The sequence below is a fragment of the Borostomias antarcticus genome, assembly GCF_949987555.1.
Source record: "Borostomias antarcticus genome assembly, chromosome: 23".
In the NCBI taxonomy this organism is placed as follows: domain Eukaryota; kingdom Metazoa; phylum Chordata; class Actinopteri; order Stomiiformes; family Stomiidae; genus Borostomias; species Borostomias antarcticus.
This window is the reverse complement of record NC_140256.1, coordinates 8,290,283-8,312,114: the sequence shown is the minus strand read 5'-3', so window position 1 is coordinate 8,312,114 and position 21,832 is coordinate 8,290,283. Positions and strand designations below refer to the sequence as shown.

General features: G+C 47.7%; 1 protein-coding gene across 1 annotated transcript; it reads left to right on the top strand.

The window, feature by feature from the left end:
- Positions 1-220: 220 nt before the first annotated feature.
- Positions 221-21,057, top strand: ogdha (oxoglutarate dehydrogenase a). Its single transcript, XM_084457054.1, has 24 exons — positions 221-311; positions 901-1,010; positions 1,709-2,088; positions 5,787-5,969; positions 6,626-6,728; positions 12,127-12,242; positions 12,454-12,608; positions 12,906-13,052; positions 13,342-13,432; positions 13,656-13,835; positions 13,962-14,090; positions 14,436-14,615; positions 15,028-15,180; positions 15,332-15,434; positions 16,458-16,586; positions 16,714-16,864; positions 17,119-17,246; positions 17,397-17,575; positions 17,714-17,785; positions 18,248-18,373; positions 18,498-18,570; positions 18,680-18,843; positions 19,127-19,281; positions 19,495-21,057. The coding sequence occupies exons 3-24, from the start codon at positions 1,864-1,866 to the stop codon at positions 19,613-19,615; spliced, it is 3,063 nt and encodes a 1,020-aa protein (XP_084313180.1). The 5' UTR covers positions 221-311; positions 901-1,010; positions 1,709-1,863; the 3' UTR covers positions 19,616-21,057.
- The last annotated feature ends 775 nt before the right edge of the window (positions 21,058-21,832 follow it).

The window sequence follows — 21,832 nt, the reverse complement described above, 5'->3', positions numbered from 1 at the left end:
TACCTAAAATATACAACACTGCCATGCTGTAACATCTGTAATTTCCTGAGACTTATATATTTTATTCAGATAAATATGGTGTATTTTATCATGATTGCAATTAGCAGTTCGGCTTAATCTCAAAAATGCAAAACTGCTGCGCTCGACTGACGTTCGGTGTGAGTGTGTCGAATGACACCCTGGGCCTCGACCCACACCGCTGTATATCCTAGCTGTTATCCCTAGAGGCAGAGGGCACCGGGCAACGCGGCCGAGGAGAGAGCCGCTGGTACATTCACGTCCGATATCAATTGTCTGAGTGTTTGTTGAAAGTAAGTGTTTTTATTTTGTTGATACCACGACTAACGTTGTACTGCAAGAATGCGAAGTAAGTTAGCGCGTTAGCTAGCTAGCGCTAGTAGTAACGTTAGCTGGCATAGCTAGCTCAATGGTAAACTGAATATGGCTTCTACGATTAGCTTGCTAGGTATCTTCACGTTTGCTTGGCTAGCATATGTCAGCTCACAAAACAAAGGGAGTTAATAGTTTTTGTATTTCACTGTTTATTTTGGTGAATAATATGTTGGCAGTGTATTAATTCATCAGTGCCAACAGCTTTCGACTAGATTGGCAGCTAACGTAACGTTAGCGAACACATTAGCTAGCTAACGTCTTACTCTTATGTTGGAAAGTCAAAGAAGCAAGTAGGTCTCCCCGTTTACATACGGTTAGCTAGCTTGTTATTAAGCATTGCTTATTCATGGTGTATAGCCATCAACAGATAATAGCAGTGTTCACAACACATGCAAGGAAATTCGGGCATTATGTTTTGTCAGATTGTTTTTGGAAACCCATACTGAAAGGGCAAATTGATTGACATCCGAACGGACGATTAGAACACTTTCTTCTCGTCTTTTCCAGGCGGGATTTCGTTAAGAGGGCCAATCGGCTCGCTGGAAAAGCAATCTTGGGAGGGTTCGGGTTGGGCAGGCTGGCTTGAAGGAGAAAGGGGGATGCATGTTTCATGTGTGGTGGGTACAAGGTCAAAACATGGGCGAAGCGGTCGGGGAAACTGTTCTTACGTTCATTGTTGTTAGTTGCTAATGAACAGGAGCACAATGGTTACGTTCTTTGGTGCATCATTATTAGCTAAATTGTACGTTAACGTTAGCCTATCACTCAGTTTTGATATCTACCAAAAGTTCGTATGCACATGTCAGTCCTAACGTTACCTAGAGTTGTTTTGATTGAGGAATGCCAACCTAAACTTCATTGATGGGAATGCTAATCGCTATAGTACTACATGTAGTCAGTATTACGTGAAATATACTGTATTTGACACGCTTCTCTAGATATAATTACAGACACATGCTTTGAGTTCATCTGCACTCAAACATCTATCCATGTGTCGGGTCAGTAAACGCAACACGACACCCTTCATTTGTCATATCACTAGAGTGATTATGAAACCTTCTCCACAGCACACACCCTTAGCCCTGAAAACAAAATGTACTATTGCAGCTACTGACTCCTTAGTAGGAAAAAATATTATGTAGGCCTATGGGGGGCTGAGTCTTAACATTTGTTCACTATAATGCAACAAGAACATTTTTGTCCTTAATCAAATGCACTATTCCCCCGTTTTGATTGGTTGTGAGTTGTCTTTCCCTGTCTGAGGTTTAAGCTCGCCCTACACTTCCTGTATGCTTATATGACTTATTTCTTTCAGGTCAGAGGTAACAGACCAGGCAGCTAACCAGTGGACAGCAAAGGCCCTCAGCAGACCTAGCTTCCTGTGGACCAGTTGACTTCTCCCCTCTTCTTACTGGTTGTCTTGAAGACCGACGCAGCATTGTGTGTGTGCGTGTACGATAACGAACTGCGATGCACCGCTTAAGGACTTGTGCAGCGCGGCTGCGGCCGCTCACGGTCAATCAGAAGGCCCAGAACCTTTCCCATCAGAGGCCCGCGGCCGCGCAGAGGACGTTTCAGCCAATCCGGTGCTACACTGCACCGGTGGCCGCGGAGCCTTTTCTGAATGGAACCAGCTCCAACTATGTGGAGGAGATGTACCACTCATGGCTGGAGAACCCCAAAAGTGTCCACAAGGTGAGAGGTGTACGTAGGGTAGGGCTGGGGTGGGTGGAAAGGACAGATGGCCTACACTGGCTGGAGTTTCCCAAGGAGGAGTAGAGGAGGTTATGGCTGGTGACCTCACTGATTGCCGAGGAAATAATGCATTCTGGGTAGGGCTAGGTATCATTTCAAAAATTATGATACCAGTACCAATACCCTTAAATTAATACCGATACAAACTGAATACCTCAATCGATACATTCAAATAATTTTTTTACAAGAATACACTTTGAAAGAGTTTAAAAGAGTATCAAACTGCATTTATTACAATATAACTACTGACAGTGACTACACATTTTTTAGTCATCCATGACCTTGCAGCTGTGTCAAGGCTGCTGCTGGGGGTGGCAACATCAGCAGTAGCTGTTGTGGTGGTAGTAGCCCTAGGGGGGTCTTAACATTAAGCATAACATTAGTTAATAACGTTAGCCTAAACACATTTCGCTGCTACAGAAGTTAAAAATACCACTAAGTAACCAATGCACTAAGCAATGCATTACAGTAGGGTTGCTAATGCTAGCTAGCTAGGTAATGGGGGAAGTCCGCGTTTGTATGCATTTATTTTTACTATACGCCATAGGCGTGTAGTATAACCATACCTTTGAGCGTTTTGGTGGCATTACCTCAGCGTGCTAAACTGTGTCAACAACTCACAGTTGCAGTCGATTTCACCAGACGGATTGTAGCTGTCTGCCGTAATGGGCCAATCGCGTCGCATTAAATTGAAGAACGCTTGCGGTGACTGGACCATATTACAACGTCTTTTTTTCCTAGATCTCAATGCAAAAAGGATCGAATGAAGTACTGGTTTGACTGAAGACGTTTCGATGCTACTTGGTATCAGTTTGTTTCGATCCAGTACTACAAGGTATCGAGTACCGATACCCAGCCCTAATTCTGGGTGTATACTTCAATCAATCAAAGCTTTATTTGTATAGCGCATTTCACACCCAGAGGCAACACAATGCGCTTTACAGAGAACAAGGGAGGTGGGCATACTTACTTAACCAGGAAGTCCTATCTCTCCTACAGACCTTTTGTTCAAAGCGGACCACCTGGTCAGGACATACTGTAAATGCCTCATCTGTTAACATTCACTTGATAATTAACTCAATAACATTAACAGGCATCTGTCCAGGGGGCCAGGTCTCTGTTGCATAATTTCTTTCAGTGGTCGTCCCTGCAACCATGCATTTGTTTCTCAGCTGTGCTACTCCTAACACCTGCCAACAGGGCAGGGTCATTTTATAGTGTTTGTGATGTGTCAGCGTCTGTATCAGCTGTTCTACAGAGAGTATTCTACAGAGAGAGTGATAGTTAGAAGCCCTCAATCATCAGGACACATTTGATGTGCTCTCACTCTACAAACAACCCTGTACTCCTCACCCCTTGTCTAGACCACTGACAAACAACAGCCAGATAAGGTCCGAAATCATACTCATATAGAGGTGCAGAGTGCAGACCCAGGTTAGGTCCTGGTCAGTGATGAATTAGACCAGGGCTAGTCCCAGGTTGGTTCGATGTACAGTATGGGTGCCTTCAGACACCTGTCGGCCAGCTGGACATGGTCACATATCAGGGATCTCTGAAGAAGAGTATTAATAGCAGTAGCAGGCAGGTCACACACCGCCTGCTGTATTATCATCACTTTTGCCTGTCCACTCCAGCCCAGACCAGCTATTATTAGGCTGGCCTTTAGGTTCCACACAGGTTTCCAGTGTCCCTATAGACTGAAGAGCAGGGGAGATGGGTGTCTCGGAGCAGCCTGCCCCAAGCCTCAAGGAGGCAGTATAATATAGTAGCAGTGTAGTATGTGTTTGGCTCATCCCAAAACATTCCCTAGGTCCTACTACCCACCTGTGCGCTTCTGAAATCATTTGACAGGTGTAGGCCTGGCTGCTGGCAGTGTGATAGACCCTAGAGTATTTAGTTCCAGGCCTCTGGCTCGCAGGAAGGTAGGCAGAGAATCAGACAAGCTGGCAGAGAGAGAGACAGGAAGGCAGGGAGACCGAGAGAGAGAAAAGACAGAGGAAGACAGACAGGCAGGTCTAGACTGGAGTAGTAGGAGAACAGGGATAGGCGGCCTGTAAGTACGGTATCGGACTGCCTCCGCTCTCTCTCTCACACACATGCGTGCACACACACACACACACTGGCAAGCTCAGCTAGAAGAGATACTGGCTGTGCTAGCTGGTGGGGAAGAAGAGTAGTGTGTGTGAGGTGGGGCTGATTCATATTGTGTTACTCATTTCCTCGGGTCTCAAACCGGCAGACTGCGTATTAGGTTTTGCTCTAGTGCCAACAGGGAGGGTTGTAAAGTGTTTTGTTTGTCAGTCTACTATGTCACATTATCTCCTGGTCCTTGTCTCATGTCCTAGATTGATTGACAATGAGGTTTAGTGGTGGTTGTTTAGTGGTCAATTGATTACCGTTTAGAATGGAGATTACCGTTTAGAATGGAGGTTAATTGGAGGTCATCAAATAATTTACTACATTAAAGCACAACAAAATGCACGTATGTGTATGTATTATCTATTTGCAAGTGTCCATTTTGACCAGTGGTTCCACCTAAATGCTATATTCAAATACATTCATCAGGTGACATGATTAAACCAAGAAGTCAGTGGCTGCTTTCCATAAGGAGAGAACTAGATACTAGGGATGAACTAGTAATGACGTAGTCCAATGTCCTGTGTTGTATAACCTCTTTCACTTCCTGCCTGGGGTTCTATTGAATTGTGTTGGTGTAAACGTGGACAGGAAGGGACAATTCCACTCACTTGTAATGACTGCAAATGTGACATGTTTATTATCAAGCATTGTAGGGCAAGAGATCTTTGTCAGATATGCTTGCTGCTGCAGGTTATGGCAAAAAACATCTGTGCTGTGCAGTGGATTCTTGACCGAACTGGGAGGGGTCCACCATTTACTGGCAGTCCTTTCCGTTCTGGATCCATGACTCATGCTCACTTGCTCAGCCTGCCTCCAGTCTGCACTGTAATTGGTTCCAGAACACTAGTTTTCGGGAGTCTAACCCTCCCGCTCCCTGATTGGTCATTAACATTAGTGTTTGCCTATTCTCTGATTGAATCCTGACTCCGATCCCCAGACTGTCTCCAATGGCAACAGGGTGTGTAGAGTGACCGTGACCACAAGGTCACACGATCCCTTGCGAGACAGACACTACCAGGCAGACTGGACACATCCATCACCTAGATCTGGTAGAGGATGCCCTATGTTGGTGGAGCTTTATCCTCGGCAGTATTGGTTGACGGATTATTTGATTTATTTGACAATTGAAAAACATTTGCACACTGTTGCTTTGACAGAATTGCAGGGAAATGTGTTGCTTTTTCCCAATTACAGACCAGGGAAGGGTTAGAAGCAGAAGTTACATGAACAGGGGAGGCTGAGAGAAATAGTTGCCTGACGACTATGACTAGAGCCAGTCTCACTGGTATGAAGTGCTGTCAGCCACTTCAATAGACTTAACCCCAGGCCAGACTAGAGACCTGCACCAGGGCTGATGTGGATTTTGAGTAATGTAAACCGCTAATGCATCTGTTTTCTACCCCACTTTCTCCTTTTCTCCTCATTTCTATATCTCCCTTCACCCCCTCTCCCTTTTTCACTCCCCCTCTCTCTTTCCTTTGTTCTCTTTCTCTCTGTAGTCGTGGGACGTCTTCTTCCGTAATGCCAACGCCGGTGCCCCCCCAGGTGCGGCCTACCAGAGCCCGCTGGGTATGAGCTTGTCAGGGATGACCCAGGCCCAGACCCTGGTGGGGGCTCAGCCCAATGTGGAGAAGCTGGTGGAGGACCACCTGGCGGTCCAGTCCCTCATCAGGGCCTACCAGGTCTGACGCGCGCATGCACTCACACAGCAGGTTTAAGGACACACACACACCAGAACAGATACAGTACCCCCCCACCACCACCACACACACACAGCAAATCAGACGGCTATACCTATCTATCCAACTATTTCCCACCTGCTATTGCATACTGTATTGATGTACTTGAAACGTAAAAAGCAGGAATATACTGTAGGTAAGAGGATATAAAACAACTGTAACCTTTATAGAAAATCTTCTTTGCATTATTATTGTAAGTGATTGTTTTGACTGTCTGGTTCTGGACTGCTGTTGCCTTGTCTCCAGGTTATGGGGCATCACAATGCCCAGCTTGACCCTCTGGAGATAAGTTGTGTAAATTTTGACGATGCTCCCGTAAATACCGGCATCCAACACGTCGGTGAGAATGGCCTCCTTCAACCTGCGCACCAATAATAATGAGCTTGTTTGTGTTAATGTTGCGTTTCCCTTCCCCCCCCCTCTTCTCCCTTTTTCTCTTCTCTACTGTTCTTCTTCCTCTTTTTTTGTCATTCCCTCCCCTCTCAATATTATGTTTTTCTACATTTGCACTCCTCCATCCTCCCTCCATTCTTTACTCTGTCGGTTGTGCCGCCCCCCCCCACCCCACCCCCGTCCCGTCTGGGTTCTTGTCTTTGTAGATCCGAGGGCACCATGTTGCCCAGCTGGACCCACTGGGGATCATGGACGCTGATCTGGACTCTTGCGTTCCCACTGACATTATAACGTCCACGGATAAACTTGGTGAGGAGAACGTCCCTCCAGCCCTCTAGGGGGCTCCAGGGGGCTGGAGTAGCCTGTAGCCTGGCTGGTGTATCTACAGCTACTGGTCTACATATGGCCTAGTCCTTCTCCGGGTCCTAGTCTTAGTCCCATATCAACCCCTAAACTCTAATCACTGTATGTAGTTAGAGAGATCTGAGGGGATATTACTGGTATAAGTAATATGGCTATATGTGCAAATTTCCCCTCCAGTGGGCTGTATTTCATATTGTTTACACCTATCTAACCCACTCAGATCAGCACAGAGGTGTAGAAGGTACTGGGTAGGGTTGATGTGGGACAAACAGCTCTACTCTGCCATCTGTATGTTTAGTAGAACTAGTCATCTTTTACAGGGCAGCTTTAAATAGTTATTTTCCTTCTAGCAGTCTGTCAGATTTAGACAAAATAAAGTTCTGGAGTTCTATGTGGTAGATCAGAAAGCTGTGCAGGTATGACACACGAGTTCATCTCAGTCTAGGTTAGCTAGTGGTAACTCCTAACTAATTCCATCCCTCACCCCTCACACCGTTGGAGTGTGAATTTGCCCATTCTTTTCCAGGTTCTTTCTCATGGATTTAAAGGCATGGGAAAGATGTGCACATACTCCCTATGACACCATTCTTTCCATAATGGCATGCCTGCCTTTAAATCCAAAAGCAGGAGTGAATGTGTTGCGTGTTCACTGTAGGGAGATGATTAGAGAAGGCTAAGGCATGGCGCTTGAGGAGGGACACAGCCTCCCGTATACCCTGCCTCCTGGCTTAGCTCCTTGCTCTACTAATCCTCCTGCCTGCCTGCCTGGCTAGCTAGCTCCTACACTGTAGTCTGCCTGGCTTGCTATTCACCCCTGGCTGACAGGGGTCTCTACCCAGTTCTCTCTCACACTGACCCCCTCACTACTGTAGAAAAAGCCCTGTAAACCCTGGATCTCACACTGATGGACTCAAATGAGCTGTTTAGTAACCTCTGCTCACAGCAACACAATGTAGTTTAAAGCACTGCTACATACTAAAGATTAAGGGACAAGTTATAGAGGCCATATAGAGGTGTTTGCTTACTATCAGTCGCAACACAATACATCCTAATGCATGACGGTTGAGGAACTGGGTCTATAGATAGATGTGTTCTGGTTACTAGTCGGTCAAATTCAGCTCACCCGAGGCATCGCTGGCACCAGTGCAGCTCTCTAACAGTAGCAGGTGAGGTGTTAGTCCAGGTAACCAGGTGAGATGAGGGGAAGGGCATGACCCCAGCACATCCCCCTACACACACCACAGCCCTGGCTGTTTGGAAAGACTTTGGGGCGTTAAATGTGACTGAAGAATGCCTCGGTACCAGCTATCACTAGCAGAGTGCCGAGTGTTTCCATAGTGAGCAGCGTTAAGCCTAGTATCTCCCTTATGTTGTGGCTGTTCCCCAGAGCCAACTGTGACGGCCCTATGGTGAAGGGAGATGTTGCCGCTAAACACTGGTCAATTTTACTTTATCCCCTTCTGCGGTTTAGGTCAGGGCTCAGGAATGATACCTCCAGGCTTCCTAGAGTGACAGTGTGACGATGGCCATACTGGTAAGGGTAGATAACAGACCAGTACCTAGAGGCAACTCCCCCTCTCCCTTCTGCTGCTGCTGCTGTGCTGAGGGCAGTGTGGTGCCCTCTGGAGGCCGGAGGCTGCATGGCCCAGTGTGATTGGTGATGATGAATAGTGGTAGTAGAAGATGGCCACCCCCTGTCCAAGATGGAAGACGATGGTGTGGGGGGGGGGGCGGTGAGTCTCTAACATGTGCGGGTCTCTCTCCCCTCGCTGGCCAACCCTTCTCTCCAGACCTGACTGTGTTCAAGAACCGCCTCAGTATTCTCACAGTGGGAGGTATGGAACTCTATGCCAGTCGCTAGTCTCTCTGTAGTGCTGTACCGCTTCTCTCTCTATCTGTAGCTTGCCTTCTGTGGTGTTACCCGTTAGCTACGAACCATTGCTCTACCTTTCTCACCTGTCATCTTGGTTCCCAAGGTGTAATGGGCAGCTAGAATCACAAAGTGATGTTCCTTATAGAAATATTTTTGGTATACCATCTGTTAGCCTGATCCTGAGCTCTCCAGACACCCTGAGATGATGAGTGAAAAACAAAAGCCCTTGGTTATGGCAGCTTTAGTAGCAAGCTGTAGTTGTATGCTATAGTCGTATGGTATAGTAGTGGCCCCAGTTTATGGGTGCTGGAGTACATGGACTTTTCTAGACAGTAGGCCTCTACTAGCCTGCTAGTAGTGCTCTGCTAGCCTGGTGCTGTCTCTGTCTTGCTCTGTCCCTACCCTTTCCTGTTGTCATAGCCTGTAAGTGTTGAATGATGTCAGAGGTGACATTTGCTTGGCTGGTTTGTAGCACTTTGCATTCCTGAAACGGGTGCAGCGCAACAAGTTTGTCCGGTGAAGCCACTGCAAGTTCTAATCAGATGAGTTCTAGAGACAAGACAGGCCTTCTCATCTTTTCCATCAAAATACTATTCTCTCTCCAGAATATCTCTCTGCTCTCTCACTCTATCTTTCAGAATCTGATTGCGAATCACATTGTAGGGACGGTTCTGAAGGCCAGGAAGCCGGTAATACCATAACTGCTGAGGTGCCCTCATGCCTGGCCTGTGTGTGCGTATATCTGCTGAAGCCTGTAAAGTCCTCGCACTCTGTTGCTTCTGGCACTCGGGTTTAACAGAACCTTGAGGATCAGCGGAATTCTGACTTTTGTTTGCCAGTTGAGTGGAGGGGTCAGGCCGAGGCAGCGGAATGCCCAGCCTTCAGGAGGTTATGGTCTCAAGGCTGCTGTGTATGAGCCGGCCGGTCGCTGTAGCTTCAGGAAGCTGCAGTACAGAGGATGTAGTTTAACAGCATCGGTTTATGTTGAGGACACTGCTGTACCGCTCTGTCTGTCCTTGGAGAAGCTGCTCCAGGTCAGGCGATCTCGGTGGTCAGGTCCAGTCAGCGGACGCTGGCACTTCTGAGGACCCAGGCAGTGAAACAGGAAGCCAGTCTGACGGCCCTCCTATCCCATTTATTCTGTCCCGTCAGACTCCTCTGTATAGCCCTCCCCCACCTTCGACCACACACTCAGACATCTATACACGTGTGCACAAACACACACACACACTTTTATTCTGTCTCTTTTCTTTGGGATATTGATTCTCTCTCTCTTTTCTCTTTTCTATATAACACACTACATCTAACTGTCCACTTGTTTGAATTCATTACTGAGATTTAACTTAAACACTGTAATTTAAGATTCCCGTAGAAACAAACCAATAACCTTCCACCATAACTCTTGTTTAGCACTCACTACATGACTTGGCTCCTGTTATCTCAGTAACATTACTGCCATTATCTGGTGAAGTGGTTAACTTTTCTAAGATAATCCTTTGAAATGGCTTCTTCTTGTTTTTTTTTGTTGATTCCTGACACTAGCACTTTAACAAAGAATCCCCTCTACTAACCTGGTCAGACCACCCTGATACATTTTGGATTTGGCAAAAGTTTTGTATTTTCCTCCGAGAAACTGCATACTCCTGTTCTTGTTTAATTGGCATTATTGAGTTTGTTTCTCTGATACTGAATGTGAGCTCGCGAGATCAGGATGGTTGCACAAGACTACTTCTCTACCATACCAGAGCTAGAAATAGACTGGCTCCAGGTCTACTACAGCCAGCCCCTCCAAATAGCTGTGTGACACCACAGCTAATGCCTCACTAAAGCACATACTGTACAGTACACTAGACCCAGCACATGGGTCTAGTCTGGTATAGATACAGGCCTACCCTCTCACTCTTGTCAGCAGAGAGAACTAGAGTCTCTAGCCTTTGAGCTCTAATGCAGTATAACCCAGCAGAGTCTCTCTAACCTTTAACCTCTACTACACCTAGAGTGGTCTCTAATCATTGAACTGTATTTCAGTAGAACCAAGTCCAATCATAGAGGGAGAGAGAGATAAAAACACGTCTCTATGGGGAACTGCAGAGTTGCTGGTTTGAAACTAGCATGTGATGACTGAACACAGGCTGGTTTGGTGAACTGTCTTATCTGTAACTCTTAACATAATTTACTAACAGATACTGGTTTCTGTGTTTGCTCGATCGTGTGTTTTCTGAGAAGTGTTTTGTAGTGTTGAAAGGAGTAGTAAGCATGGACAGATGCATATCGGTCTAGGAATGACCACTAGCTCTAGCGGGTATCTCTGCTCAGCTCATGTCCTGATGTGACAACGCTGCTAGACGCAGCGTTCATGCCTCTCCAGCCCGACTCTTTCTCATCCTGTCTGCTGGGGTCAGCCTACAGTAGCTCACGTGCCTGTAGTGCTAAACACACAATGAGTGACAAAGGAAACTAAAAGAATATACAATATATAAAATAGAATATCTGTTTGTAAATATGATGAACATCAATATATATGCTGCTGTATTCCTCTGGACCGATTCTCAAGTCTTTCCAGAGTGTACTAAGTTAGTGTATTTATCAAACTTTTATAAGCCTAGCAGTGCTAGTAGTAGTGACACGGGAGGGACCATAGGGAATCCGGAAAACCCTTCAGTTCAGGGAAGTGTGATAACGGCTATGTTAAGGATTATAAGCACTGTGTGAATTATAGCTGCTATATTGAGCATTATAACTACTGTGTGAAGGATTATAACTGCTATATTGAGCCTTATAACTACCATGTGAAGGGTTTACCTTCTGTTTGTTTGATCATGACATTGTTATTAACCCCCGTCTCCATGATGATGACATTAATGAGATTTACTCTTTACTCTTTTATTTTAACCCCCCAAATATACGTCATTCTCTTGTTCTTCTGTGGTAATCACTGCTCCCCACTACTCCACAACACTCACCCATCTCCTCACCCCCCTCCCCTCTCCTCCTCATCTGCTGTCTGTCTGTGTGTGTTGCATGTCTCCCTTGTATTCTGTTTCTGTCCTGGTCTCTGTTTGCCTGTGTCTGTCATGTATGTCCTGATTCATGCATTAACCCTTTGTATGCCATCGTGGCTCCTTCATCAACCGTGTGACATATTGTTGTGATTTCATCATTATCCTCATCATCCATGATCTTTGCCATCTCCTCTCACTAACTGGTCTCTGCTTGTGTTTTTCTCCATTGGGCCGTGTGTGTGTATGCATGCGTGCGTGTGTGTGTGCGTGTGTGTGTGCGCGCATGTGTGCATGCGTGCGGCCGTCCTCCATATCTTCCTCCTGTGTTTCTGGCTGTGTGTTCTGCTCTGGGCTGGCTGCCCCCCAACATCTACCGTTCTCTATTCCACCATCCCTCAACCCACCCTTCTTCCTGCCCTCCCGGCCTTCCTTCCGGTCGACCGTTCCTGGTGCATGCTGGGCCTTGCAGGCTTCTATGGGCTGGATGAGTCTGACCTGGACAAGGTGTTCCGTCTGCCCACCACCACCTTCATCGGGGGATCTGAGAGTGCCCTGCCCCTCAAGGAGATCATCCGTCGTCTGGAGGTGACACACGCATGCAAAAACTCACACACACACACAATTATAGACGCACGCTCTTAATTACACACACCTTGACATTCACACACATTAACTCTTACGCTCCCCGTTCACACACACACACACACACACACACACACACACCGCATAACACTCTTACACCTGACTCGATCTCACACCGTATTGTCTAATCGTCTCCTCCCTTGTCGGCCTCCAGATGGCGTACTGCCAGCACATCGGTGTGGAGTTTATGTTCATCAACGACCTGGACCAGTGCCAGTGGATCAGGGAGAAGTTTGAGAAGCCCGGTGTCATGCAGTTCACCCTGGAGGAGAAGAGGACACTGCTGGCCCGCATGGTCCGAGCCACCAGGTCAGAACACGAACCACCAGAACTGCCGCTAGATCCACACCACAGCCCTGCTCATCTGTTTCTGTCAGTAGCCCTGCCTGCCTGAAAAAAGGTCAAATATTGGCCTCTGGACATGAGAGAATTACCACTTTGGTCTGACGGTAAATGTTTTGTTTCCTTTTGGGGAAAGTTGTTGGTTCAAGCCCACTAGTTGTGACTTGGTGGTGTGAAGCTGGTTTCATGGTGGCAGGTTTGAGTAGTGTGATGTTCTGTCTGCAGGTTAGGTTAGGACCTGTGTTGCTGCTGTTCCTGTTGCAGGTTTGAGGAGTTCTTGCAAAGGAAGTGGTCGTCTGAGAAGCGCTTTGGGCTGGAGGGCTGCGAGTCCCTGATCCCCGCTCTGAAGACCATCATCGACAAGTCCAGTGCGAACGGTGTGGAGAACGTCATCATGGGAATGCCTCACAGGTATGGAACCCCAGAACCTTGTCTCTCTATAGTAGGCCTGGTTGCCATCAACCCAAAAAATGAATTCCGTCTCTCTGTTTCTCCGCTCCATCCCTCTTTCTCTCTATCTATCCTTTTCGCTCTTCTTATTTCTCTATCTATCTATCTCTCTCTCTGTCTCTCTCTATCTCTATCTCTCTCTCTCTCTATCTCTCTCTCTATCACTCTCTCTATCTATCTCTCTATCTATCTCTCTATCTCTCTCTCTCTCTCTCTCTCTCTCTCTCTCTCTCTCTCATCCTCTCTCCAGGGGCCGTCTGAACGTCCTGGCCAATGTGATCCGTAAGGAGCTGGAGCAGATCTTCTGCCAGTTTGACTCTAAGCTGGAGGCAGCTGACGAGGTGTGTGTGTGTGCGTGCGTGCGTTTGTTTGATTCATTGTTTTGATGAGGTGAGGGCAGAGATAATGGAGTAAGTCATAATGTGAGGGAAGACACGGTTTTACAAGTACTCATCCAGCATGGTGTCAAACTATTCGGTTGTACAGTTGTGTGCATTTGCTGTGTGTGTGACTGACGGACTAGTTATCTCTGTAGGGGTTCTAACTGTTTGTTGTTGTTTGCAGGGTTCTGGAGATGTGAAGTACCATCTGGGCATGTACCATCGCAGGATCAACCGTGTGACGGACAGGAACATCACCCTATCACTGATGGCCAACCCCTCCCACCTGGAGGCTGTAGACCCCGTGGTGCAGGGCAAGACCAAAGCTGAGCAGTTCTACTGCGGAGACACCGATGGCAACAGGGTAGGGTGTGTGTGCGTGTGCGCGTGCGCAAAACCAAGGCTGAGCAGTTCTACTGCGGAATCGTAGGGAAACAGTGTAGAGTGTGTGTTGTCAAAGTAATAAGGTGTGTGCGTGTGTCCTGTGCAGGTCATGTCCATCCTGATGCATGGTGATGCTGCATTTGCTGGTCAGGGCATCGTCTACGAGACCTTCCATCTGTCTGACCTGCCCTCCTACACCACCCACGGCACCGTGCACGTGGTTGTCAACAATCAGGTACACACACGGTCAAAACCAGGTACACACACCTACCCACAGTAGAAACCAGGTACACAAATCATACGCACACATTCAAAACCAGGGGTAAACGACACACAAACTCAACAACCATGTTTAGACATCCACACACATCGTCGTCGACCATCAGCGACCTCTGGAGTATAATCTTCTTTCACAGGTTTCAGGCTATATAAGCCTTGTGAGTTGTGAGTCAACTACGCAGTTGAACACGTACACACACACACACACACAGACACACACACAACATGCACACATACTAAATTGAACCAGGTACACATACTACATACATAAGTTTGTTTGTCTACCCTTTTCCTCCTCCAGATTGGCTTTACCACGGACCCCCGCATGGCGCGTTCCTCACCCTACCCCACGGACGTGGCGCGGGTGGTCAACGCCCCCATCTTCCACGTCAACGCCGACGACCCAGAGGCCGTCATGTACGTCTGCAACGTGGCCGCAGAGTGGAGGGCCACCTTCCACAAGGATGTAGTGGTGGACCTGGTGAGTATGCACACACACACGCACGCACACACACACACACACACACACGCAAACTATATAAAGGGTAAATTACTGCAGTTGTATAGCTCCTTTCTTCAAAGGGCTTTACAATGGCCTCTCATTCACCCATTCACACACCAATAGCGGCCAGCTGCCATGCAAGGTGCTATTCTGCTCATTGGGTCAGTGTCTTGCTCAAGGATACTTTGAGAGGTGAACAGGAGGAGCCGGGAATCGAACTGCCAACCCTGCAGTCATTGGACAACCCGCTCTACCTGTTGAGCGCCAGCCACCTCTGATATAATTACATACACTTCCCTTGTCACATTAAATGAAAACCTCTTTTTTTCTCCCTTCTCTCCTCCAACTCTCACTCTCGTCAACATATTCTCCCTCCTCCTCTCTCACCCAGGTGGGCTACAGGCGTATGGGTCATAACGAGATGGACGAGCCGATGTTCACGCAGCCTCTGATGTACAAGCAGATCAAGAAGCAGAAGGGCGTGCTGCTGAAGTACGCTGAGAAACTCATCGCTGAGGGGGCCGTCACCAGGCAGGAGTACGAGGTCAGACTAACACACACACACACACACACACACACTGTGCTGACTTTCACGCTAACACACACACACACACACACACACACACACACACACACACCTGTCTCTCTCACACACACTTTCTCCCTCTCTCTATCTGTGTCTTCTCTGTGTGTAGGAGGAGATAGCCAAGTATGATAAGATCTGTGAGGAGGCTCATGCTCGCTCCAAGGATGAGAAGATCCTCCACATCAAGCACTGGCTGGACTCCCCCTGGCCCGGTCAGTAATGAATTAGTTATCATGTTATCATTCACCTAACAGACGAGGCCCAGTCAGTAATTAATTAGTTATCGTGTTATCATTCACCTAACAGACCTGGCTCAGTCATTATAAAGTTAATTATCATGGTTATCACTCACCTAACAGACCTGGCCCAGTCTGTACAATACTAGTTATCCCAGTTATCCTTTACCTAGTCTCGCAGAACCAAACCTTTCTCCACACATTCTTTCGCACTGTTCCAATGCTGGAGAACAGCCCTGCAGCACCCGATTATCACTCTGAGATAGGGTTGATAATCGATAACTGTTAACCTTAACAAACAATAGTAGATTAATTGATAAGAACATCCCACGCTGGACTGCGCTTTGCTCGCATCATTTTTGTGTCGTCTTCCGCTGTGTCGGAATTTCCCAGCATCTCAATTAGCCTTCACTACATGGCGTGGTGCCCTCATGTGCAGAGTCAGACTTTTAAATCATGATAATGTTCGTTGATTTAAAAAAAATAAAAAAAATAAAAAAGTTAAGTTCCATTAACAAGCAGTTAATCAAGTAACCAAATCTTACTCGAGTAAATTCTTATCGGCAATTCATTGATAGTCGAGTAACTGTTAACATCCCTACTCTGAGATGTATATGCTATCTTTAAACCAATCACAATCGTCTTGGACGGCGTTAAGCTTGTTTTTTTTTATCAATTGTGCCCATGCAAAATAGTATCGGGGGATTGAATCTGATTGGCTGATTGGATCTGATTGAATCTGATTGGCATTGAATGGTGCCAATGAGAGGCTTATCTCAACAACCTACATCTGTTGAGCCAGACTATCCTTAACCTACCATACCTGGCCCGGTCAATACACTGACACATCTCCGGGCTTGGTTAGAGTGGCTGTGTGGGAGACCTGACACATACATTACTCAGCCACTGAGATGTACAGGATCACCTCATGGAAAGGGTCCCAGGCTCGATGGTGATCGTGTATTAGGAGTGTAACCTGAGTCTCGTGTGTGTGTGTAGGTTTTTTCACCCTGGACGGCCAGCCCAAGAGTATGACCAGTCCCTCCACCGGGCTGACTGAGGAGGAGCTCACACACATCGGCCAGGTGGCCTCCTCTGTGCCTGTAGAAGACTTCACCATCCATGGAGGTGCACACACACACACACACAGTCCACTGTGCCTCACCCAGATTCTCACACACACACACCCATGATGCCCACTGAGGTAAACACATACATCTGTACTACCCAAGCCACGGCCTGTGTGTGTGTGCAGGTCTGAGTCGTATCCTGAAGGGCCGTGGGGAGATGATCAAGAACCGGACAGTGGACTGGGCCCTGGGAGAGTATATGGCTTTCGGCTCGCTGCTGAAGGAGGGAACACACGTTCGCCTGAGTGGCCAGGACGTGGAGAGAGGAACCTTCAGGTGAGGAGGGAGGGAGGGAGGGAGGGAGGGAGGGAGGGAGGGAGGGAGGGAGGGAGGGAGGGAGGGAGGGAGGGAGGGAGATGAACCTTTATGGAGGGATGGAGGACAGAGGGAGCAGAGGAGAAAGGGAGGGAGGGAAGGAGTGAGAAGGTTAGACCTTGTTCTTTATTACGTCTAATATTTGTATACTGTGTGTGTGTGTGTGTGTGTGTGCGCGCGCGCGTGTCTGCGTGTGTCTGTGTCTCTCGCTGCAGCCATCGGCACCATGTGCTTCATGACCAGAATGTTGACAAGAGGATCTGTATCCCTATGAACCATGTGGCCCCTAACCAAGCCCCCTACACCGTCTGCAACAGCTCTCTGTCTGAGTACGGAGTCCTGGGTCAGTACACACACACACATGCACACAGACGCACTCTTTGCACTCACACTCATGCTTTTCACCTTTCGTCATTCACACACACATACACACCCCCACTACCATCCTCATCAGAGAAATACCCTCTGGTAATCTCTCCCTCTCTCTCTCCAGGCTTTGAGCTGGGCTTCGCCATGGCCAGTCCTAATGCCCTGGTTCTGTGGGAGGCCCAGTTTGGAGACTTCCACAACACGGCCCAGTGCATCATTGACCAGTTCATCTGCCCGGGCCAGGCCAAGTGGGTCAGACAGAATGGCATTGTCCTGCTGCTGCCACATGGCATGGAGGGCATGGTAAGACTAATACACACACGCACACACACTCATGCATCCATGCACACACATACACACACAGTCACACACCTCTCCTCTTACACTCGCTCCAACCATAGCTGAACCTCTCCTCCTCTCTCTCTCTCTCTCTCTCTCCAGGGTCCAGAGCACTCGTCTGCCCGTCCAGAGAGATTCCTCCAGATGTGTAACGACGACCCTGACGTCATGCCTGTAAGTTACACACACTCTCACTACTTCCACCTCTCTACAGTCAGTGGCCAACCCTATGTCGTCTTACCTGTCCTGAGGGGGCTTCCTCCCCAGTGTAGGTCAAGGTTTATTTGTCACATACCACATCATACAGGTACAATGAGTAGTGAAATGTACTCTCATCAGCTATCAGATTGTCCACACTAAGTAAAGGAAAAGACGAAATACACTTTGAGCAACAATACAGCCCCAGCTGCCTGTATGACGCGTCCAGACAGACCCCTGCGTGGCTCCCTCGGTCTCCAGGAGTGTCCAGACCAGTGGGAGCTCCATTCACGATTCCTTTTATTTTGTCACATGTAATGTACAGTGAACACTACAGTCACAGTGAAATGTTGCAGCTGGCTCCAAGGTTATGCTCGATACCGATAAACTCTTAATACTCCCATGTCTGACCTCCCCTCCCTCTGGACTGTCCTGCAGAAAATCACCGAGGACTTGGCCGTGCAGCAGCTGTACGACTGTAACTGGATCGTGGTGAACTGCTCCAACCCAGGCAACTACTTCCACGTCCTGCGCAGACAGATCCTGCAGCCGTTCAGGAAGCCTGTGAGTCCACAACATACACACACACACTTTCTCACTCGCACAACTCACACACAAATTCAAACACACACACACACACACTAACCTGAAGCACAAGGTAAAAACGTAAATTTCTTGTCTCCTCCAGCTGATTGTCTTCACCCCCAAGTCTCTGCTCCGCCACCCTGAGGCCAAGTCCAACTTTGACGAGATGCTTCCTGGTAGGAATGTGGGAGGGTGTGGGTGAGCTTCTGGGCTGGGAATGTGCTTGAGAAACCGCAAGAAAGATCGGTGTGAGTCTCACCCCCCTCCCCCCACACACTCCCCCAGGTACCCACTTCCAGAGGATGATCCCAGAAACAGGCCCCGCCTCCCAGAATCCAGAGGGTGTGAAGCGCATTGTTTTCTGCACTGGGAAGGTCTACTACGAGCTCAACAGGGAACGCAAGAGCCACGGCATGGAGGACACCATTGCCATTGCTCGTGTTGAGCAGGTACACACGCATACACACAAACTATGTAATACACTCAAAACACACACTCTCACACCTCTGTCATACCTCCCTCCTAATGCTGTGTGTGTGTGTGTGTGTGTGTGTGTGTGTGTGTGTGTGTGTGTGTGTGTGTGTGTGTGTGTGTGTGTGTGTGTGTGTGTGTGTGTGTGTGTGTGTGTGTGTGTGTGTGTGTGTGTGTGTGTGTGTGTGTGTGTGTGTGTGTGTGTGTGTGTGTGTGTGTGTGTGTGTGTGTGTGTGTGGTGTGTGTGTGTGTCCCCCGCAGCTGTCTCCATTCCCGTTCGACCTGGTGAAGGCTGAGACGGAGAAGTACCCCAACGCTGACCTGGTCTGGTGTCAGGAGGAGCACAAGAACCAGGGCTACTACGACTACGTCAAGCCCCGCATGAGAACCACCATCGAGCGCGCCAAGCCCGTCTGGTACGCACACACACTCTGCTCTCTTACGTGTGTGTGTGTGCACGCGTGTGTGTGCTCCCTGTGTGCATGTCTCTCTCCCCCTCTCAACAATTTCCCCTTGGGGATGAAGGAAGTACTTTTTAAATAAAGTCAATCTGTCTATCTGTCTATCCATCTTATTTGTCTGTCATCTGTCTTGTCTGTCTGTCTCACCATGTGTTTCTGTACTCCCAGGTATGCGGGCCGTGAGCCAGCTGCAGCACCGGCCACAGGGAACAAGAAAGCCCATCTGATGGAGCTGAAGCGTTTCCTTGAAACTGCCTTAGACTTGGATGCCTTCAAGGACCAGGTCTAGCCCCTCCCCCTACAGGTCTAACTCCTGCCCGCTGGCCCTTTGCCCCTCCCTTGTTACACACACATCCCAGAGACGACTCCTCCGTCCCAAATGCACACACACATCATGGACTCTGCGCTCAGAGCAAGCCCACAGCCTTTTACGGTCCTGGTGTTATTTTAACCACTGTTACTCTCCTACACACACCTTCTCATATGCACACATGCCCTGACACACACACACACACAAAGGTCATACGGACTTGTTTCTCAGTGCCCATTTCTTCCTGATGATCCGGAAAGGGACGCTCTGATTAGTGATCCTACTTTCCTGGCTGACACTCCACTGGGCAACACTAACTGTCTCCTGTGCTGGGACCTGCTAGTCCCCAGCCCAGTTCAGTAGGGTCAGTAGTACTGTACTGGTTAATCTAACGGTTATCTGATTGGCCTTTCTTGCTGCAACACTGCTCTGAGCGCTACGCAGTGATACACCCCTGTCTGTCTCCACCCACCCCCCCCTCTCAGTCTTCCCCCTTTTCTCACCCCCCCCAACCCCAACCCCCCCCCGTCAGTTCTCCAGGGCTCATAATATCCCCTTCTGTGAGTGCTACTGAAATGACATCACCTCCTGCATCTGTAAACAGCTTTACCTTCTTGTTTGTTCATGGGTTCCTTTGTTAACGCTTGTTTTCCTTGGTTTTGCAAATCAACTTGGTTTATCAATTGCTCATGGCTGAGAAAGGAAGGTTTGTAATAAGGGAAACCTGATCTGTTTGTATAATTCATCATCAGTGGGCTGTGCTCAGTAAAATACTACTTCTAACATGGCAGGTATATCCTGAGGGGGTTCTCTCCTTCCTGCACTGGGGTCGAGTCAAGTAGGAGGGAATCTGCAATGTTGACTTAAATATGAGTACACAGCTTGTATTTATGAATGAATTCATACATTAGAAGAGGTTTTTAAATGATTTTTAAATTCTTAGCAGGATACTTGAGGTTGATAAATAGCTGTGTTGCCCAATTACAGAACAGCACAGCACAGAGCTAGCTTTAAGGGCTAGTAGCAAGTTGGAGCTGGTTATACAGTCTAGCACATGCCTGACTAGAGGCCAACATCCTCCACATTGACAGGAACCAGAGCATATATAAACTACAGCTCAGAAATGAACTAGACCTGTGTTATCCTCACCAACCTGCATTTCTTTCCCCGTCTTTCTCTCGGTACCGTATATCCTGTGCCAAAAACATTCAGCAGTAGAATTGTTTTGAGGGTGGATGAATGCAATGCCAGATGAATATTTTTAGCTGCACCATTTAGCTGCATCGTTGTTTAAAAAAACATCTGAAAATCACATATTTTGTTTGGTTGGCTCCATAAGAAAAGCAAATTACTTATTTATTTTCATATAGGGGATTGAGATGCTTTCCATTTCATTATTTTTTTGCTTCATTCAATAAAGACTATCTTCTCCAAAACAGCTATTTGTTCAGTTCTTTCATGCATTCGCCACCTTTTGTGTGTGTGCATGCATTTGTGTTTTGAGGATGCTTTTGAATGATAAGTGTAGGATCATCGGTTAGATTTGTATTTTTTACACTGTGCCCCTGAAGGTTATGAGCTAGTGTTAGGGTTAAGTGCCTTGCTCAAGGGCACAACGGTGGGCAGTGATGGGAACTCAGCCAGCAGCCCTGCAGACACCAGTTAAGTGGCCCGGCCTGGTCTCGAACCAGCAACCTTACAGCACTACTAACCACTGGGCTACCTAGCCTTGCATGATGTATTTATAATAATAATATATTGAAGTGTTTGTTCGGGCACTGCAGTGGTGAAGATCAATTATATTCATAATTACAGATCTCTACCGCTAGGGGGTGCTCTGCTGTACCTCAGTCTACCACTGGGTGTCACTGGTATACAGCTGTTGGTCAGTCAAGAGTACTGCAGTAGGCAGCCAGCAGAGCTGTGTGTCACAGGTCTGTCTTCACCATCCTGGCCGGTACTGAGGAGACGGCACTCCTACTTTTGTCCTCTGTAAACATACGGTACAGTATCTACATTGTACATCTACTGTGCTGGTGGACATAAAGCGCAAAGACTCCCTTAATGACTTATCTACATTATACCTATGTCATTTTGAGTCTGTCATGCCTGTACAAGGAAGGACCTCAGGTGCAGATCAGTGGCCTGGAGTCAAGACTGTCATGTCTTCCTCAGTATGTCTGTCTCTGTCCATCT